The sequence below is a fragment of the Protopterus annectens genome, chromosome 7.part0, assembly GCF_019279795.1.
Source record: "Protopterus annectens isolate FY-2018-M chromosome 7.part0, PAN1.0, whole genome shotgun sequence".
Classification (NCBI taxonomy): Eukaryota; Metazoa; Chordata; order Ceratodontiformes; family Protopteridae; genus Protopterus; species Protopterus annectens.
The window spans coordinates 870,165,839-870,184,272 of NC_056739.1; the positions used below are offsets into that span (position 1 = coordinate 870,165,839).

At 39.2% G+C, this 18,434-nt stretch overlaps 1 protein-coding gene across 2 annotated transcripts in view; it reads left to right on the forward strand.

The window, feature by feature from the left end:
• SYNPR (synaptoporin) overlaps positions 1–18,434 on the forward strand; it is a 1,219,710-nt gene that overhangs the window by 378,177 nt on the left and 823,099 nt on the right. Inside the window, exon 1 of one of the 2 annotated variants that reach the window (XM_044077442.1) lies at positions 3,420–3,585. The exons of the other annotated variant lie outside the window; for it this stretch is intronic. Within the exon in view, the coding sequence (XP_043933377.1) occupies positions 3,562–3,585 (24 nt within the window). The 5' untranslated portion in view covers positions 3,420–3,561. Of the gene's footprint in view, positions 1–3,419; positions 3,586–18,434 lie in introns of those variants that run through there. 2 annotated transcript variants of the gene reach the window in all.

The window sequence follows — 18,434 nt, forward strand, 5'->3', positions numbered from 1 at the left end:
TATTATTCCAATAGAGTGGAACAACATGAGACATTAATACCTATATTCATGAAAGAATCAGTAATTCTTCCTTATTGTTATAATATTAACAAGGTCAAGGACGTTATAACATCTAACTGGAATATATTATTGGTGGATGACAAGATTAGAGAAATAGTAGGGAATTACCCAACATTTGTTTATAGGAAGATGAAGAATTTGAAGCAACAACTTTGTTACAATGACCCGAGTGTTCGTAATTCTTTAGGATTTGGTGGAACCAAGAGGTGTGGGAAGTGTTTGCAATGTGATTCCATAGATGAGTCACGTTTCTTTAAACATCCAGATACGGGCCATCTATGGGAACTGCATAACAATAGTGCCTGTAACACCAGGAACGTGGTGTATGTGGCACACTGTTTGGTCCGTTTTAATTTTTATGTTGGCAAGACCAACAGGACTCTTAGAGAGCGGATTAGGGACCATGCGTATTGTCTATCAAGGGAACAAGACTATAGTGCATTAGCCAGACATACCCTGCATAATGGTCCTAATCATATTTTTCAATTTCAGGTACTGCATGTACAATTGGAGAGTATAAGGTTAGGCAATATTACGAACTTAACCGAACAGGCTGAAACCAAATGGATATTAAGACTTGCTGCACACAAAGGAAAGGGGTCTTAATGATAGTGTCTCTCTTAAGCCCCTCCTCAAAGCAAGAACTCTCAGGTAGTTGTTTAATAGTATAATAATATTTTAACTTATGTTTTTAGTTATGATAGTTACAGTTTTTTATATATATATATATATATATATATATATATATATATATATATATATATATATATATAAGTATCTATTGCAATTCATATGGTCATTCATTATTTAGATGTTTTATATATCATTTTTAAAAATTTTCTCAATTTCTTGATATTTAGTTTTTATTTTATGTTATGAGTTTTTTCTATATGCTAATCATTTACCATATTAGTTGTATTAGGGAATTTGTGTTAGCTACATATTCCTATATTTATTATGTAGGTTCTACCACAGTTCACTTTTCTTATGCTTGTTTTTTTTATCGGCGTTTAATGAATTGGCAATTGTTGATTGCTTAGTTGATTAATTGTTCAATCTATGTGTTAGGCTTTGCATTATTTATAAGTGATGTAAGCATTTGTTTGACTATGTCTGAAGAAGCGGATGTGGTGTCCGCGAAAGCGCTCATGTATTTTATCAATAAACTCTGTTTTTATTGCATTTATCTGCATATATGGACTTTTATATACTGGAAGTTACAGAGTGATATTTAAGGTGATCATGCTCCTTCTACTTTGGTTTTGTCTCTGCACATAATTATGAGGATTGGGTTTAGTGATTGTTCTTACATATATATATATATATATATATATATATATATATACACACACACACACACACACACACACACACACACACACACACACACACACACACACACACACACACACACACACACACACACACACACACACACACACACACACACACACACACACACACACACACACACACACCCACACTGGTGCCCAGGATAGTGGATGACGTACACATAAGCCACAACAGTTCAGAAAATGGGTGCAAGAAAACCAGATATAGTCATCCATGAAAAGAAGACAAAAGTAGCACTGATCATTGAAATTGCTACACAATCATAAACTACCAGGATTTGCAGGCAGAAACAAGGGCAATGTGAAAGAAGGATACCCAGACAATTCCAACAGTAGGAGTAATGGTTTTTACAAAAAAAAATTTACAGTCCCATTTAGATATGCTACTGATACATGTAACTCCATATGAATTAAGGAGTCAATTCTGGGCATATTGCGGGTGCTGTGAAGACCACTTTCGGCGAACATCAAAGATTGAAACAGTACTAAATTGAAACAGTACTAAATTCATGAACTTTAATCATACTTTGACTTAGGAATGGTGTCCATTCCTGTCGTGGTACCAGAAACCCAAAAGATTTGGAGAAATTAAACCTGAAGTGAGGAATAGTTTTGATCATGAAATGGTGAATTCAGTGGATTGACATACAAAGTTAATCTTGGAAGCAAACACCTCTGAAATAAGTATACCATTGAAAAAGAACAGTAACAACAAGCAGAGTGCAAAGAGATTTTTGGAAGTCACATAAAACCTACAGGTACCCAATATACAAAAAATAGAAAGGAAAGGCTACAGAATGCTGAGATCTCTAGGGTGAGGCAACATAACTCACAGAAGTTTGTAGAGACAAATGTTTAGACCCTATGTAGACTGTCCATAACTATAAATGCTCTGGTTAAGTGTAGATGTAAAATAAAGAGTTCAGAGGCTGGCAACATGAATGGTACACATGCTGGACCAGGATTCATAACAAAGTCTAAAAGAGCTTTAAAATTGATACTATTTGAGAAGGCAGAGAGGAAAAGCATATATATAACTTTTGTGCTGGGAATCTATAGCGTTGCAGTCTACTTATCCTTCAGAAGAGAATCACTATTAAAACAGAATAACACAGTTTGAATGTACACAGTAGATGTTAGGGTATATTAGAATTTCTTTGAAAATATATATTCATAATAATGACAGAAGTAGCCTTTTTGAAGTAAAATTATGTCAAAGCCATTGTTAGTTCAAGTATACAGGAGACAGATAAAAAGCATTTCTTGCGAAGACTTGAGAAGGGGGCTTTTTGAGGTGCAGTCTGCAGCTTCTCCTGTAGTAGACAGGTAAATAGGGAGAGAAGATGAGTAGACCTGTTATGCTGTTTATTTATTTACCATCATGTAGTAATACTAGTAGTTATATAACTATAAATGCTTTATCTCTGACTTAAATTAGAGAGATGGAGAGACATTTTCATGATAAGGAATGCATTTGTGTACACTGGGCAAGTGTCACTGACTGTGTTTCCCACTTACAATTATACAGCTTAAGGAAGACAGCCAAGAGTAAAGAGAGAGCAGACATGACAGGAACATATTTTATATTCTGTTCATATAGCACTAAAAATCAATACTAGAATTACATCCTGCAGTTCTGTTCTTGATTCCTTACATTAAATGTTTGTAAAAACTGTAGAAAAGGTTTAACATGCTGACTTACTCAAATACTTTATTGCATTTTATACGCTATTATTAAAATGGATTCAACATGTACTCCTGACTGCATACTTGAACAGTGAGATTTCATCTTGTAGTCATTCTTGACAAACCATCAGCTCTTAGAGTTTCAGGCTTGATCCAATACAACAAAGACTTGTATTTCCCTCTGTGGAAAGTAAGAGCTTCAGCTCAGAGTGCGTATATTCTGTTTTATAATATGACTGCTCTGCCAGTCCTGAAAAAAAGGCTAGGTCTGCTGTCTGATTGGTGTAACATTGCACTTTCACTCTGAATTGATTTTTTTTTTGTGCTATCCTTATTTAATTAATAAGAACAGGAGCCAGAAACTGATTTACACTAAACAGCTTTTGAGGAACTTCATTCTTAGCATGAGCCGGCTGTTTCTCTTCTTTCACGGAGCAACATTGGATTATAAATTGTTTTGTAAATGTGTATGGTGATATTTGCTCCGGTAAGTTAAGCATTGCTTTATGGACAATAACAGTATACTGTGATTTTGATTGAGACTTGTAGCATTTTTAGTATGTGTACAATATATTATTTAATTTTGATACAATTACTTTTTGTATTTTATTATACACATATGAGACTGCATGCGTGTATATATATATATATATATATATATATATATATATATATATATATGTTTTTTTTTTTTTTTTCCCAGACTGCTGGCTGCTTTGCATGCATGATTGCTGTAAGTTGCCCTTACCCCATAGCTGGGCAGTCTCAGAGTTACTATATATAAATTTCAGTGGGTGCGGAGGGTGCGGGGGGGGGGGGCTTGAGCCCTGTTTTTTTTCAGTCTAAAAAGATCTCTCTTCTGTATGCACTCTTTTGAATATTCACTAAGTGATGCTGTAAATATATAGCTATAGGTGTATGTGTGCACACATTTTAAATGAGTGATTAGCTTTAGTGATTGTATTATGTGTGTGTGTGTGTGTGTGTGTGTGTGTGTGTGTGTGTGTGTGTGTGTGTACGTGCAAGGTTTGACTCTCACCACTGGAAAGAGCTTTACAGAAATATATATTGTTTGTGTGTATATCTGTATTTCATGTATGTATATATGAGATGTGTTCAGTATTAAGTAGCTATGTTGAGGTTCTCTTGCTGGCAGAACTAGAAATCTCACAACCATTGTTTAGAGTAGTCTTTTAGTTGTCATTAATATAATTATTATGGACCTTGGCTATGTTGCTTAATAACTACTTTATTTAATGTAAAGTTTGTTAATATTTAGTTTGGGTCTTTACAGTCAAACAAGATCAAAAAGGTCAAGATTATGTAACAAAGATAAATATACAAGTGCCAATCTATATAGCAGGTGCACACATTGTTTTTGAATTACTAGAGAGCCTGGAGATATAAAATGACTTTTTAGGCATCTAGCAGTAGTTTTTGATAACACAGAAACATTTGCTTCCCCATTTAATGTAATGTAAATGCACTGCTTGATATAAAACCATTGTTGCCATTCACATTAATATACGTTGATGAACGGCAAATAATGAATAGTATTGCTTGTATATTTCACAAGTTTAACAGCAAACAGGTTAACAGCAACTATCAGATGAGGCCATACATTCTCAGCTTACTGTGATGCTCTTATTTTGGCAACATATCTAATTTTCATCTGCTTACACATGAGAACTAACACTATATGATTCCTCTTCAGGGCTGCCCGAAGATAAATCTGCTATATGTTCAGTTTTAGTGGATGGTACTGGATATGCAGTGATTCATCTACCTACATAAACTGTAATTTGTTCATAATACATTTTGGTTTGCCTTTTCAAAATCCTGCCTACATGATTATTACATTTAGTAGCCTAAACATTATACGAAATGTGTACCTGTTGAGAAATATCTTAAACTTTGCTTGCAGACAGTTGCAGTGACTGTTTTCTTTTTGTCTTACCACTTCAGCTTAATTTGAAAATATATTGCTACACAAATGGTTTGGCTAGAGCAAATTTATAACGGAGGATATGATAGCCAATAAAAACTCCAGTATGTCACATTTATTCTTATTCCCTCAATCTCGCCGACACTAAATGTTCTGTTGACAGTACGTAATCTCCTCTTCCCCAATATTTTATAACCTGGTATTTTTTTCAGTTTATTTTCCATATAAAGCCAGCAGAGATAACTAACTGTAGCCTGTACACAGAAATGTCATTACTGTGCAAAGCATTTTGACAATTTCCCTTCTCAATGACAGGCAAAGAAAAACATGGTTGTACATTTATGCTCTGGCTGAACATATACCTTTTTATCAACTTTAAGAAATAGCTGTAACACAGAGGAAGTTTCTTTATGCAGCAATAATAAAGGACCCATGTAACTGAACACCATGAGCATTCTGTAGTCAGATTTCTGTCATAGAATAAGGAAAGGGAACAGTTGTATACTGACTTGTGATGGCCATTACTGCAGTTAAGTTGCATTTTTATCTATCAGTAAAGCACAATAAGGAAAAGCATCCATATAGCCCTCACTCTTTTACTTAGCATATTTTGTAGTGACGGTATAAAATGGGAAAAAGGGGGTAGTGGATGGATGAATTCTGTAATTAGAAGCCAGGAGCAGGAAGAAAGAGACGTCTAAATCATTAAAACTGCCTTCAGTATAATACATATAATAAAAGTACTGTTTTAAAAAATACTGTTAATGCTGGTGAGACCACACAGTACTTGCTTGCATTCATGATATCAAGGAAAAGCAGACTTTGTCTGCAGTATATAAACATGACATATCTTTAGAAACAAAAGATTGATAAAATGTATAGTATGTAATAATGATTTCGGGCATATGATTTTTGTTACTGATGGAGGAAGGTATCACGCTAATGTTCTGATAACATGAAGGGGAGTAAAACACATGCATAGACAATCAGAATATGAAAATGTAAGCAGCTGTGACTGTTATGACATTCTCAGGACTCTGGAAGGTATGGGAACCACTTTATTTCCATTTTCCTGGATATTAGGCATGTTTTCTCAAAAAACATCAGCCTGCGTTATAAAAGTGTATTTTTCTCACTTTACATGGGATAGTAGGTTTACAGTTAAAGCGTATACATGTATAAATGAGAGTAGGTGACGCTAAGCAAAATTTAAAGATGTCACCTCATATTAGTTTCATATATGTACTGTATAGGCAGGTGAACTGTTATGAAACCAATTCACTGTAACATTCAGTGAAAAAAGACTAGCAAAATAAATTATGTCTGTTGGAAAAATTGTGAACTAACTTTAGTCAGCAAAAGACTTCATTTTTGTTCTCCTACTCAACTGTCCGTTTTTGATGTTATTGTTGACTAACACCTATTTACTGTGAAAATTTAACTTAAAAGCATTTTATAAAGGTTCACATATCACTAATGTTTGTTTAAAGTAATCACTTAGTTTTGTACCCCTTAAATGGTACTGCCTTATTTGAAAATTCATGCAAGATTAGTTTAAAAACTAGAAGGGTAAAAAGTGAGTTTTTTATGATTTAATAGTGGATGAAAGGGCATTTCTTTCTAGATTAAGGCAGCACATAAGACTAATTATGAGTGCTGACAAAGGTGGCAATGTTGATATAATAAACACTGGCTAGAGTGTTCAAAAACTGATGAATGATACAGTTACACCACTGCTTATTCTTAAGTGAGAACTTTGTCAAGAAATACTGTAATTATTACTTTGCAATCTTGTATGATTTAATATTAGAGGCAAGTATTTGCTTTGAGGAATTCTTCTTCTTTCAGCTTTTGCCGGTTAGGGGTCGCCACAGTGGATCACCTGTCCGCTCATGATTGGAAGTGGAGTTTTACGGTGTCGAGTTGCCAGCCCGGCACCCAACCTTGTACAGAAGGCACACGCATGCATGCACTAGGGCCAATTTAGAGAATCCAATCCACCTACAGCATGTCTTTGGGATGTGGGAGAAAACCGGAGCACCCGGAGGAAACCCACGCGACCACAGGGAGGACATGCAGACTCCGGACAGAAGGCACCCCAGCCGAGGATCGAACCAGAGAACCACTTGCTGTGAGGTAGCAATTTTAACCACTGCACCACTGAATATTAATTTTGTACAGTGTCATTCTGTTTGGTCTTACCAAAATTCATAGTGATGGGCAGATTTAATTTACTTTTATTGACATCAGAACAATCTACTCTACCTGGAAGTGATGGTTTACAATGAAAGTCATAAGTATTGCACAAAGTTACAGAAAGCCAATACAGAGGAATTGATTATTGCATTCTACTAGTGACTATTCGGAATCTAATAAAAGAACGATTCCCAACAGCCAGTTCAGAAGGCTGAGTAGAAAAAATAGTGAGCATGTTAATTTCTATATTCATTTGAGGATGATGATTCAATGTGTATTTGAAAGGGGTTATATATTACACCTAATAGCGAAGGAATTTTAGAGACAAAAGAAGAAAACTTCTGTTACATATTGCTTTGATAGTGTTAGTTCTCAAGTTAAATCTGCTTGTGAGAAATACAAAACAGATTTTAGTGTGCATTTCTATGTAGATTCATACAAGATTTACAGTGTCTTGTATAAAATACTGGGACTTGATTACTTTGGACCTTATATTGAAATAATACATAAAAGAAAATTCTGTTATTTATAAGAGAGAAAAAAACTGAATGTATGTCCCATGCTGCAGATATCAACAACAGTTTGTTTGCATGTGGAGTGTCCGGTATCTGTAGTTATATTAGCAATAAAACTAGGGCAGAGGCATTCAAGAACAGGACTTTAGTTTTTATTGAATTGTTTGTGCACATAAAGTATCATGAACCTGGTTTGAAGCTTTTTCAGTGGCAGCACTAAGAGCATTTATGATTCACATTATAAAAATGTTTGACAATATAATATACAATATCAGTAATGCTCTGCAAAAACAATGTATGAATGACGGGGTTAATATTTTAAGTTTGCATATTTTTGTTTTATTTGATACGAAATAAAGTGGTGACTTGCACAACAAATTTTTACTTCATTAGACTAAGTGTCAAAATGTGTTTTCAGGGCATATTATTTATTTATTTATTGACATTTGTTTACCGGGAAAGTCCACTGGGCCAAGCAGAGCCCATTTTCAGTGGAGGCACGAGGAAAAAAGCTTCCCAGGGAAACACAAATAGAATATATGGTACATCACAAGGCACACTTTGAGTATACACAGCACAAAGGGAGGAAATAAATTTAACAGTAGTACATTTGGAATATACACACTTGATATACAACTAATTACAATGTAGTATAACTATAGCTGATGTGGAAGTTTGGGTAAATATAAAATTCTCATATACACACAGTTGATATAAGCATAATAACTAATTACAATGCAGTGCAACTTTAGCTGATGTAGTATGGGTGAATATAAAATGCTTATATACACACACTTGTTACAGACATAATAAACTAATTACAATGTAGTACAACTATAGTTGTCATAGCAGTACAGGTGAATATAAAATGCATATCACTCCTGGTCTCAATGACTCCTGTGCTAGTGTGCGAGTTTTAAAGAGAAGGACATTTCATTTGATTTGTAAATTAATTTGTTTTGGTGGTTTTAAATTATATATGATTATATATTCTGCTTACACTTCTGTAACTGTATTTTTATTGCTAAAGTAATTCTGTCTGCAAGGTATACATCAAAGCTATATCAGCACACTATTACAGACTGCTTATTTGACATTTATTATTTGAATTGCTCGATGTCCCATTTTTGTGCACTTTGGTATTGAAATCATCATCAACCCCCTTTTTCCCATTTCTACTTGGAGTTAGTGAGTCACATCAACTATCACCACCTCTCTTTATTCAGAGCCATTATTCTACCTTGTTAAACAGTCATGCCTTTCACAGGTCTTCTCTCATGCTTTCCATCTCTTTCTTGTCTGGATTCATCTTCTCTTGCCTTCTTCTCTACCTCCTAAATCTTCTTTACCAAATCATGTAATACTGTCATGCATATGTGACTGAATCTGCTCTCCTTAACCCTGAGGCAAGTTTAGCTTCTGCTGTGATATCTTTATTCTTTCTGTTACTCAGTATGCATCCTACTACTCATTTCAGGCACTTCGTCTCCATCACCTCAACTTTCCTCATCTGCTTTGTCTTTACTGCCCAGGTACATATGCCATTCAGAAGTACTGGCCACACCACTGTTCTGCAGTTCTCACTTTTCAGCTTGTTTGCCATTCTTCTGTCACATTCTGCCTCTGACATTTTGTGCCAAAAAGCCACAATACCTGTAATTCTAGCTTTTATCTCCTCATTAAGGCTTCTTTTCTCTTCAACCACACCTCCCAGAGACTTAAAACTGTTAACTTGTTCCACTGTTTCCCTTCTGTCTTAATTTTCAGCATCTTCTGATTTCTTCCCATTTGCTGCTATGACCACTGACTTGTCCTGTACTCAGTTTCATCCTGTGTGCCTTCGGTTATGCATTCCAGTCCCCTATCATTTGGTTAAATTCTTACTCAGAATCTGCATACAGCTGCTTGGCTGATTTGCCCTATCCTCTTTTGCTAATGTAGTCCATCACCAGTATGAACGTGAGAGGGCTGAGAGCTAAGACCTTATGCACACCTATACTTGAGCAACTGCTTCCTTGTACATAGTCTACACTAATTTTACTTATGTTTCCAGAAGTCAAAATCATTGCAAGACCACAAACCAGCTTTCTTGGGATCTTGTCATATGCTTTCACCATGTCTAGGAATGACAATTTGTGTTTTTTTTTTCATCTCCAATGTATTCACTATCTGTTTCTCTGCAAACATCAGATCAGTTCAGCTACATCCTAATCTGAATCAGAACTGATGATTGCCCATATTTCTACTGATCAGTGTATTCCTTTATCAACCATCCTGTGACGAGCCCTCTTCATCCCATGGCAGTAACTAAGGAGTCCAAATCCTCACCTCTGTCTCTGGTAAGGGAGTGTCACTAAAAGCACGGATAGAAATACACAATTTCCCCTAAGAGTATATCGGAAACAAGTTCCAAACCTGGGACTGGACTATATGCTTCACTCCAGGTCCCCAAATGAGTCGCCACTCTAACTACTGCAGAGCACTATGTCCCAGTTCTAGGTATCTGAAACACTCACTCTTAAATGTCTGATATTCACACATGCACACACTTTTGGGAAAGACTGACATAGATTTACCTGCTATGTTTCTTTTCCCAAATTACAAGGTAACAACTGCCACCAGTCAAATGCCACAATACCCTTCAAAAGGGCTATTCAGTTATATTGGGTGAAATAGATATGAAACAAATGGTAGCGTGTATCCCAAGCATTAGAACTCTTCAGAGTGACCCTGGTGTTATCACAATAAGCCTAAACATTCTCAAGTTATTAAAAATATTCACTAAACCTGCCACAGTGAGAGGTAGTAAAACATATAATAATAAATAAAAGGACTTAAAACATGTAAATACTGAATAACTGCTTACAGTAAACACAATTTCACACACAGGAAATATCAAAATAATACTGTAGGATAGATCTCACACTGATTTTTAGAAGATTCTGTTCTCCCAGCACTGGCACACAATGACATCACATGTAGGTCAGCTGACTCTGGCATAACATACATTCAAAATTCTCTTTAAAAAAAATGTACATTTCGTCAGCCAGACGAACACTGTTTGACATTCAAACATCTTGCATAAATCAGTTATATTCAAAAGACAAACTTATTTACAAAATTATAGCTAGTCATGCTGGCATATGTAACACAAGGTAATTTACAATTATTTACAAAACTTCATCCAGTCATGCTAGCACAGATAACAATATCTGATATCCTCACTTTTCTCTCCCCTTTGAAGACTCAAGCTAGATTTTCAAGTGACCCTGGAAAATCGTCACTTGAGAAAAATGGGCTGACTGAAAATGTATCAACCCATAACCCTACTTGACAGTCCATCTGCATTAGCATTATTGACCCCATTACGGTGTTGCACCGTCATGTCACATGCTTGTAACCCTATGCTCCACCTCAGCAACTTGGCGTTTTGCTTACTGACTCTATTTAGCCATGTTAAATGGTTATGGTCTGTAACCACAATGAATATTCTTCCATGTAGTTATGGCCAAAGCTTTTGCAATGCCCATACTTATGGATAGGCATTCTTTCTCCACAGCTGCATAACATTCCTCCCTGGGTTGCAGTCTACGGCTGAGATATACCATGGGATGCTCTTCTCCCTCTGAGGAAACATGGCTGAGTACAGCCCCCACCCCATAATTTGAAGCATTCACCTGCACAACAATTTCCTTGCTGTAATCTGGACTGGCTAACACAGGGGGTCTTTCCAAAGCTTCTTTAAGCTTTTGGAATGCCTGCTCACAATCTGTGGTCCACACCATCTTATCAGGCTTGTTTTTCCTCATTAGCTCAATAAGGGGGGCAGCTATTGTACAATAGTTGGGCACAAATTTTCTGTAGTACCCTGTTGTCCCTAAGAATGGCCTCATCTGCTTTTTGGTAACAGGAACAGGCCACAACTGAATAACCTCCACTTTGGCAGGGTCTGGCTGGCCTAATCTTACCACTCCTTACTCTATGTCCTAGATAGGAGACCTCTGCCATACCAACCTGAAACTTACTAGGCTTAACGGTCAACCCTGCCCTTTTTACTGTACCTAAGACCTCCCTGACTTGTTGAAGATGCTCTTGCCAGGAATGACTGTAAATGGCAATATTGCCAAGTAAGCAAGAGCATACTCTCCTGCTCCTACTAAGATTTGATCTACTAACCTCTGGAAGGTTGCTGGGGCATTTTTCACCCCAAAGGGCATCCTTGTAAACTCATATAATCCAAAAGGTGTTAAAAAAGCTGACCTTTCTCTAACAGTGGGAGTCAAGGGCACCTGCCAGTATGCCTTGGACAGATCAATAGTGGTCAGATACTTAGCACCACCCAGCTGTTCTAAAGCTTCATCTGCTCTAGGCATGGAGTATGCATCTGACTATGTATAACTGTTTAACTTTCTGTGGTTTATGCAGAATCTTGCACTACCATCTTTCTTTGGTGCCAACACTACTGGGGAAGTTCAAGGACTACTGGACTCCTTGTTAACCCCAGCTCCAACATCTCCTTTATCTCCTCCTTCAAAGTCTGTTTGACTCACTAAGGCATCCTATAAGGAGCTTGCTTAGTAGGCCTGTGGGGTCCTGTATCCACATTGTGCTGCATTAGGTGGGTACACCCAGGTTTCCTAGTCAACATACCCCCAAACTCCTTTAACACGAGTCATATTTCTTTTGCCTGAATAGAGGATAGCTGCTGAGATATTGCTCACTCGGAAGATCTATCACTAGATCCCCCTCGGACTCCTCCTGCCATCCACCCCAAATACTCAGCAACAGGGCCTCTCTATCATGATATGGTTTCACCATGTTAACATGGTACAACTTGTGTCCCTGACTCCTGCGTACCTTTTGGCAGTGCTCACAGGTCCTGCAGTAGCCTGTTAAATCCTTTGTAATTCCAAGTCAATAAAAGTTCTGCATAATTCGTTTCTTAGTATGCTTTATGCCCATATTACTTGCAGATGGAATGTCATGGGCTATGGCTAGAAATGCCAGACAGTAGGATCTGGGCACTACCAACTGCTGTATTACCTCACCCGCTAGCCCTCTGTCAGGGATCCACTCTCTGTACAGTAATCCTTTCTTCCAGTATATACAAACTCCCCTTTTCCTTGAGCATCAGAATGCCTCCTTGGCTACCTCTCTCAAACCTTGCAAAGTAGGATCTGAAAGCTGAGCCTGTCTCAACTCTATCTTTGTAACTTCTCCAAACTTTCCTTCCACAAGAAGCCTAGTATCTTCTGACAGCGGTGCCTCACTGTCAGCCTGGGTACTACCACTCACTTCTGTCCTTGCAGTAACCATATCGATGGGAACACGAATACCTACCAGCAGCTGTGGTTCACCTTAATGCTTACTCCCTCCCTGAAGTAACCACTTCACCAGCCCCAGCTTCAGGCATAGGATCTGTCTGGGTCTCCCCCAGGCTATCAGTCCTACATGGTAGCCTGAGGGAGACATCTCCAAGTTTGACTGCATGTAACTGCAAGCACACAAGGTACTGCATTTTCAAAAGCATTCCCTATTACAATATACACACTTACCTGCTTGTTCCCTTTTCCACCCTCCCAGTCAAGATGAACCCTGACCAAAGGTATGTGAAATGGGATCTTACCCAAAGCTCTGACTTGTGTGGACTGCCCAAGCAAGTACTGCTCCTCCTTAACTACTGCAGGCCTCACAGTGGTTATATCAGAAGCTGTTTCTCTCCTAGCAGTGGCCTGTCTTCCATCCACTAAGATAGGATACAAATATTGGTGATAGGTTGGCACCTCTGTTGTTTCCAGACAACTTATTACTGGCATTATGTCATTCCCAGTTGCTGGCTCCCTCGCCTTTTTTTCTCACCTTGCTTTAATGGACATTTGTATGCTACATGGCCCCTCTGATTACATTTGAAACATCTAATCACTGATTCTGACCATGTGCTTAAATTAGTGGCTTCCCCTTTTACTAGTGAACTCTGTTGGCATGGATTAGGCTACCCCCATGGGTTCCCTTATGTCCATGTACAGCACTGGGTATCCCTTTCTTTTGCAGTTGTACCCTGCTTGCCAAGTAGGGATCCTCTTTTCTCCCCAACTCATTTGCAGTGTTATACTCTCTGTCTGCCAACCAGATCCTCATGCCCTCAGGCAAAGTGCTGAGAGCATATTCCCTCAACAAAAGATCTGTCAGTCCTTCAAAAGTGGTGACCTGACACTCAGTCACCCACCTATGAAAGTAAGTACTTAAATCAGCAATGTAATCACACGCACTTTCATCTTCCTTGCGTCTATGGTCACAAAATTTTTTCTATACATTTCAGAGATTAATTTGAAACAATCAAGTAAACATTGATGTGAAGTTATTCTATCACGCCATTCATTCTTTACTGATGGGGTTCGGAGCCACTCATTGACTCCGACTTGGCCAATTGCAAAAGCTCAAAGTCTTCAACCAGCTCGAGGCCAACTCCCTATCCCATGATGCACCCTGATCTTCCCTAAGATCTCATTTGCCGCTGCAAATTGATCAGACATTCACCAGTTCTGGCCAGTGAATAACTTTTCTTCTTCAATATTATAGCTTTAGTTTTTGACAAAAATGTAGTAAATTACCATTAATAGTTGTTAGAGTGTGTGGGCTTGTGCTTATAGTTATATTTGGATTAGATATTTAGTCTTTAAGGCCATTTTATGTGGTTAGGCCTTCTAGTCTCCCTATCTCTTTTGAATTAGTATAGTTAGTGTGTTTAAGAGGAATTAGTAGCCGCGTTTTTTCTTTTAGGCCCTTTAATTCTTCTTTCTATTAGTTTAAAGTGTGTGTTAGCTTTTTCGGAGAACATATAGATATTCTAGTATAATTCATGTGTTTAATAGTGTTAGCCTATAGTTCTTCATAGGGCACAGAGGTTCTTCTCTATTAGAGTGTGCGTTTAGCCCTTTCTTTTTTACAGGGTGTATACTTACATTTTCTTCCTATTTAGTAAAGTAGTGGCCGTATTTTAAGGCCATTAGGTTTCTATATCTTACTAGTGTTAGCTTGGTGTGTTAGAGTGCAATTGCAGCCCTTCTTTTTACACAGGGCATATAAATAATTTCTGTGTTTTTTTATTAGTTTAAGACCTTTTATTACAAGGCTTGAATAGTTGTTGTTGTGTGAATTGTTTGTGGAAGATGCACACCAGGAGAAAGAGAAAGCCAAGTCTGGCTTTAAGAAGTGCCCTTGATGTGGGCAAAAGATGTCCATAACAGATGGACATATTGAATGTGTTTACTGCTTGGGTGAGGTTCACCTGCAAGAAAGCTGCTCTGTATGCCACTCCTTCAGCTCAAGAGTGTTGCATGAAAGGAGTAGAAAGTTGATGGATAAAGGTCTGCTTAAATCATCTTTTCAGGAATCCTTGGATAAGCCAGACAAACACTCAAAGAAGACAAAGCCATCAAAATTTCCATCTACATCAAAGTCAGCTTCCAGTAAAGCATCAACATCAGTTCCACAGCCTTCAGAACTGACTGTCATTATGGTTCTGAGCCGGTATCTCCAACCTTAAAGACTCCTATACTACAATCTGTGGCCTCGTCACAATCCTCATGGGCCACAAGTAGACTGCCTGATCTGGATGTAGACCGTGTGGTGAAGAAGCTCCTACATATACTGGAGCTAGCAAAAGTTTTATCGGCACTGACCCAGGGGGCTTCAGAGCTGATCGTAGTTCCTCCTACATCATCTGTTCCTCCTCTGACTTGCCTGGAAGTTTCAGAGCCACAGAGCATGGAACTGATGATTGTGGACCCTTCAGGTCAGACACCTTCTATAGGTTTGTCGGCCCCTACTGCCCAGATACCCTTGGCGCCGACCAAGGAATCTCAGAGCCAACACTCACCGGTTGGGTCTGGGGTGGATAGTCAGACTGACTTTTCGGTGCTGACATCACCTCTCGGGGCCTTGGCTCGGTTGAGCTGTGCCCCAACTCTGTCTCAGAGCCCTCTGTACCAGTGCAGACAATTTCCATCAGATCTTCAGATCTGAGGGATTCTTCTCGTCTGAACCAAGGGGCCTTCAAAGCTATGAGGAGGGCAGTGTCCACCCTGACAACCACTCCATCAGTTCAAGCAGCTCCCTCCCGGAAAGCAGCGGTGTCTGCCTCTTCATCACATGCTCCTTTGAAGTGTAGAGATCCTGAGCCTCAGGAAGCTGCATTGGGTGAGTCATGTTCTTCCGAGACCTCTCCAGAAGCCCCCACTGAAGAAGTTCCCATGCTCGACAAGCCACATTGCTTTGCAAGAGACGACTTGTACCTGTCACCCCTAGGCTTTTGAATATTGGCCAAGGCTCTTATTGCCCCCATAGTGCCTTTTTTAGGCAAGGCTCAAAAGTCAAACCCACCTCTGTAAACAGCACAATTAACAAAAAAACTACTACTCAACGCCAGGAGTTTAAATCTCAAAATGCACGCACTCAAAGCACTCCTCAGTATGGAGAACGTCGACATATGTGCAGTAACTGAAACCTGGTTCAAGGCTCTGGAGAGCACCCCAGCACTAACGGGCTACAACTCATACCACATGTTTTGGCCACAGAACATGGACCAAAACACAAAAGAAGGGGGTGTATCCATATTCATCAAGGATACCTACACCTCCAGGTTAGTGGTACAGCATGATACCTCTGAGATCGTTCATGTGCAACTAACATCGGGCAAATCTGCAGTACAAATTGTGGCCTGCTACAGATCACCCTCCATGACCCAGGACCACCATTCCACCTTTCTGGAAACACTGGAAAACATGAAGGTCCTACCGAACAACCTGATATTGGGCGATTTCAATTACCCTACCATTAACTGGGAAAACTTCTCGAGTACAAACTCCCAGGCCAAGTGCTTCCTGGAATCCATCAACTCAAACACCCTGGATCAGCTGGTAAACTCCCCTACCAGAGGTGAAAACATATTGGACCTGGTCATCACCAACCTGGGCGACAGGTGTTCCAAACCGGAGATGAACCCGTCACTGGTTAGATCAGACCATAAACTAATCACTCTGGATGTCTACACCCCACCACCACCCCCAACTAAGGAAACCACAGTAAACAACTTTTCTAAAGCAAACTTCATCTTACTTAAGACAGAGGTGGTAAGTTTCACAGCCCCCATGCTAAAGGATAATGCTGACCAAGATGCAGAAACCTTTACAAATGCACTTTATGAGCACTTACAAGGCTGCATGGATTGTGCCATCCCTAGCAAAACCAAGACTCACTCCTCTAAGAGAAGGAAACCAGTTTGGTGGATCCCTGCCATAAACAGGCTGTACAGTAGAAGGAGGTAACTAGTTCAGAAAAAAAGCAAATCCCAAGAAGGAAAGACATCCCCGTTCAGTATCAGTAAGAAACTAAGGTCCCTCATAAAATCATCCAAGGCTAACGTTGAAGGAAAAATAACCAGGGATTCAAAAGATAACCACAAAGCCTTCTTTTTCTGTCTTAATAATCTAAGTGACAACTCACAGATATGCACTGAACTAGTGCAAAATAGCACAAAATATACTGAACCTACTGATATTGCCAACATCCTGGCAGATAGATTCAGTGCAAACTTCACCCCCCTCTCACCCCCAGAAGGGCCCACAACAATACTGGAAAAGTGTAGTGTCCCGGAAATCACAGATACACAGGTGAAAACAGCCCTTTCAAAAGCCAAAAACACAGCTTCAGTGGGGCCAGATGGCGTCCCAGGCTGCGTCTTGCATGAACTACAGAACAAACTAACCCCCCCCCCACCTAAACACGCTGTTCAGCCTCAGCCTCTCCACAGGTTACGTGCCCATAGAATGGTGCACAGCAACGGTTATTCCTCTCCATAAAGGAGGGGCCACAACTGACCCGGGTAACTATCGCCCCATAAGCCTGACTAGCTTGGTCTGCAAGGCTATGGAGCGCATTATCATGGAACCCATTAACAATTGGGAACTTTCAAACACTTGACCCAACCCAGTTCGGCTTTGTTAAGGGCAGATCATGCCTACTAAACCTGGTTGACATCTTCAAGGCAGTGACCAAGGCCATAGATGAGGGAAAGGTGGTTCACACAGCCTACCTTGACCTCGCCAAGGCTTTCAACACCATTCCCCACTCGGGTATTACAGAAAAACTCACCAGCCTGAACACAAACCCCTATGTCATGAGATGGGTTGCCAACTAGCTTACAGACAGAACTCACATGATAAGAATAGCGAGCTCCAGGTCCGACTCTAAACCAGTCCCAAGTGGTGTCCCACAAGGCTCAGTCCTGGGACCCCTACTGTTCAGCATATACTTCTCAGAAGTACAGGCAAACACAGGAGGACTATGGCTAACTAAATTCGCCAATGATTGCAAACTGGGAGCCATAATTGACTCTCCGGCTGACACAGACATTTTCCAAAAGGGCCTTACTGAGACAGACACCTGGTGTCAAAGTCATGGCCTCAAGCTAAATGCCAAAAAATGCATAGTCATCCCATGTGGGAAAAACAAAACACCCACGAATTACCACATAGGTGGCAGCCCCCATAATACAGAAAAAGTAATAAAAGATCTGGGGACCCAGGTAGATAGTAATCTCTCCTTTGACAATCATATTGCCAAAGTAGTTAGGAAATCCTTCTATGTGGCCCATCTAATTATTAAAGGGTTCACATCTAG